Here is a 2,560-nt window from a genome sequence, read left to right on the forward strand (position 1 = left end):
TCGCTGGTAGATATGTTCGCCTTCGAGAGGGGCGGTTTCTTCTTCATGTGATTGCCCACCCCTCTCGTTCTGCTGCGAGGTTTCCCGTTCTTCAAACTCTCGTCCGACGTTCGATGCCCGGCTTTCGGATTCGTCGGTTTCCTCGGTCGGCCACGTTTCCTCGCGTCCACCTTTGGCTTTTCAGGCTGCGCCCGATTCTCCTCCACGGGCTGGCCCTTCTCCTGATCCGAGGGTCGATCGCTGTCGCTGTACAACACGCTCATCATGGTCATGTTGCGGGTCCTTTTCAAGGCCTCGTCGAGCTGCCAGTCGTGCGCCGTTTTGTTTCTGTGCGCTCTGGCGTCCACCGTTGTCACCATAGGGGAATCTTGCCGCCTGTTGCAATCCTGCGAATATTTGAAATTACCCCAATGAAATCGATCCGATCGATCGAATCAAAGCCACGACGATTTTCGAAGATGAAAATCAGACCTAGATATACGTACAAGATATAAATCGAAAAATTTCGCATACCTGCGCCTGTTTGTTCTCCGAATTCTGTTCCCCGTGGGGCATGGCATTCGTCTTATTGAAGAACGATTCCAAGTTCCAACTCCTCGATTTCGGCTCCTCGATCGCAGGCGGTGGTTCCTCTATCATGTTTTCGTTCTTTGGTGACACGGAGGGAGGGGTGGAGGGCCCTTTCGTGGGCGGAGGGCTGGTTTCCTCCTCGGAATCGTCGCTGCTGTCCGAGCCGGAGTCGGAGCCGGTGTCGGATGTGGAGCTCGCGCTTCCGGAGCTCTGCATCGCCTGGCCCGAAGGGCTGGGCGGCCTCTGGTGCGTGTTGGGGCTCGGGGACCCCTTGGATTGCAGGGGGCTGACCGGTGCAGGCGAGATCACTTGCTCCGGCGTCATCTGTTTGGGCGGTGATGGAGGCCTGCTCGGGCTGAGCGGCCTCGTGGGCGACAAAGGGCCGACCGGTGACGGGCCCATGGGCGACATGGGCGCCAGGGGCGGCGGGGCAGGCGTCATCGCCGGTATCGATAAACTGCGCACGAGTGAATATCTGCGTTGAATCGTTTGAAACGGATTCGTGATCGATCTCGAACGGGGAGAAGGGGTAGGGAGGGAGAGGGTAGAGAGAGAGAGAGAGAGAAGGAATATTGGTTTTTTGGAAGTGAATATTTTCCGTGGATTGTTCATTGTACCGTGTTATCGTTGGTAAATTGATTTCTTCGAGTTTATACCGAGTTTTTTAAAATTCCCGAATAAAACGAATAATTTCGAGTGGGTGGAATTATATTCATTATAAATTCGAATTCACATCCGACCGACAATATTTGGAATAGGGAATGATAAAATTATTATTTATAGCGCCCGTGAATAAAAGAATTATCGATACAATTTTTTGCGATATTTAAATGTCAATATTTATAAACACGCGATTTTGAAAAGGTGGAGTACAAGAGTACAAATTCGATCAAATATGGAATAGATGGAAGAAAAGGATGAAATAAAGTTTGTAATTAGATACGAATAACCGGGCGCATTAATTTTGGAACGAGATAATCGAACTGTATAACAGGGGCATTAATTGGCGGGCGTATCGACAAACGGATACTTACTCGACCGTGAGGTCGGGGCTTCTGTTTCCCCTCGTTGTCCGCGATGACGTTTCCTGCGAAAGAAAACGATTACCAATTAATTTCATACGAGAGAATGTGATCGCGATTCCCTTCCACCTCAAACCAGTTTTCTCTCCGATAATTGTTATCAATACAAAATATCAACTTAAATATCCAATAATAATCACGCGAAACGAGATATCAAACGAGCGTATAATATGATCTTTTTTTTTTTTTTTTTTTTTTTACCTTGCTTGCCTCATCCTCGCTGTCCTCGCTCAGGCTTAAATCGCGTTCCAAGTCCCTGCAACAGAAAACAAAAACGGGAAATTTACATATTATTCTGGATAACGAAAAAGGGATTAAACGAGAGAAGATTTCGTATAATTCTCGTGTCTCGTCTCGATCCCCATCGTTAAATTCGATCCTCGAATTAAATAATCGAATAAATTCGAAAGGAGCGGAAATGAAAAGAATATGTGTCTCTATTAGCCATTATCGGTTAGAATCGAGAAGAAGAAAAAAAAAAGAAGAGGAAGAAGAGGAGAAAGAGAAAGAAGAAAAAGAAAAAAGAAGAACGCGTTCGAAAGAAAGGAACGCGTGCCGCGAAGCAACCTGTAGAACACGAACGAGAGGCTTAGGTTGGAAACAATCGTTCATTGATCTCTGAAACTGCTGTTTCACGCACGCCTCTCCTGTTTTCTTTGTCACTTAACCGTCAGCAAGTTTCGCTTTCCCTGCTCCCACTTTCGTTTTCCATTTCCAAACATTCGATCGATCTATATTATCATAATCCGCTCTCGCACGGTTAAAACAACAATAATATAACCCATGCCGTTCTTCGCGACCTGAGAAATTGGAGAATTTAAAATTCAAGGCAAATTAAATTTTCTCTAAATAATAATAATAATAATAATAATAATAATAATAATAATAATAATAATAATAATAATAAT

General features: G+C 45.4%; 1 protein-coding gene across 1 annotated transcript in view; it reads right to left on the reverse strand.

Moving 5' to 3' along the window:
* Positions 1 to 2,560, reverse strand: part of LOC102673570 (AF4/FMR2 family member 3) — a 43,152-nt gene that overhangs the window by 4,916 nt on the left and 35,676 nt on the right. Inside the window, exons 5-8 of the mRNA XM_006622236.2 lie at positions 1,854 to 1,908; positions 1,605 to 1,657; positions 514 to 1,027; positions 3 to 386 (exon numbers count right to left, since the gene is read on the reverse strand). Coding sequence (XP_006622299.1) covers positions 3 to 386; positions 514 to 1,027; positions 1,605 to 1,657; positions 1,854 to 1,908 — 1,006 coding nt within the window. The remainder of the gene's footprint in view (positions 1 to 2; positions 387 to 513; positions 1,028 to 1,604; positions 1,658 to 1,853; positions 1,909 to 2,560) is intronic.

Source organism: Apis dorsata, unplaced genomic scaffold (genome assembly GCF_000469605.1).
Source record: "Apis dorsata unplaced genomic scaffold, Apis dorsata 1.3 scaffold_683, whole genome shotgun sequence".
Lineage (NCBI taxonomy): Eukaryota > Metazoa > Arthropoda > Insecta > Hymenoptera > Apidae > Apis > Apis dorsata.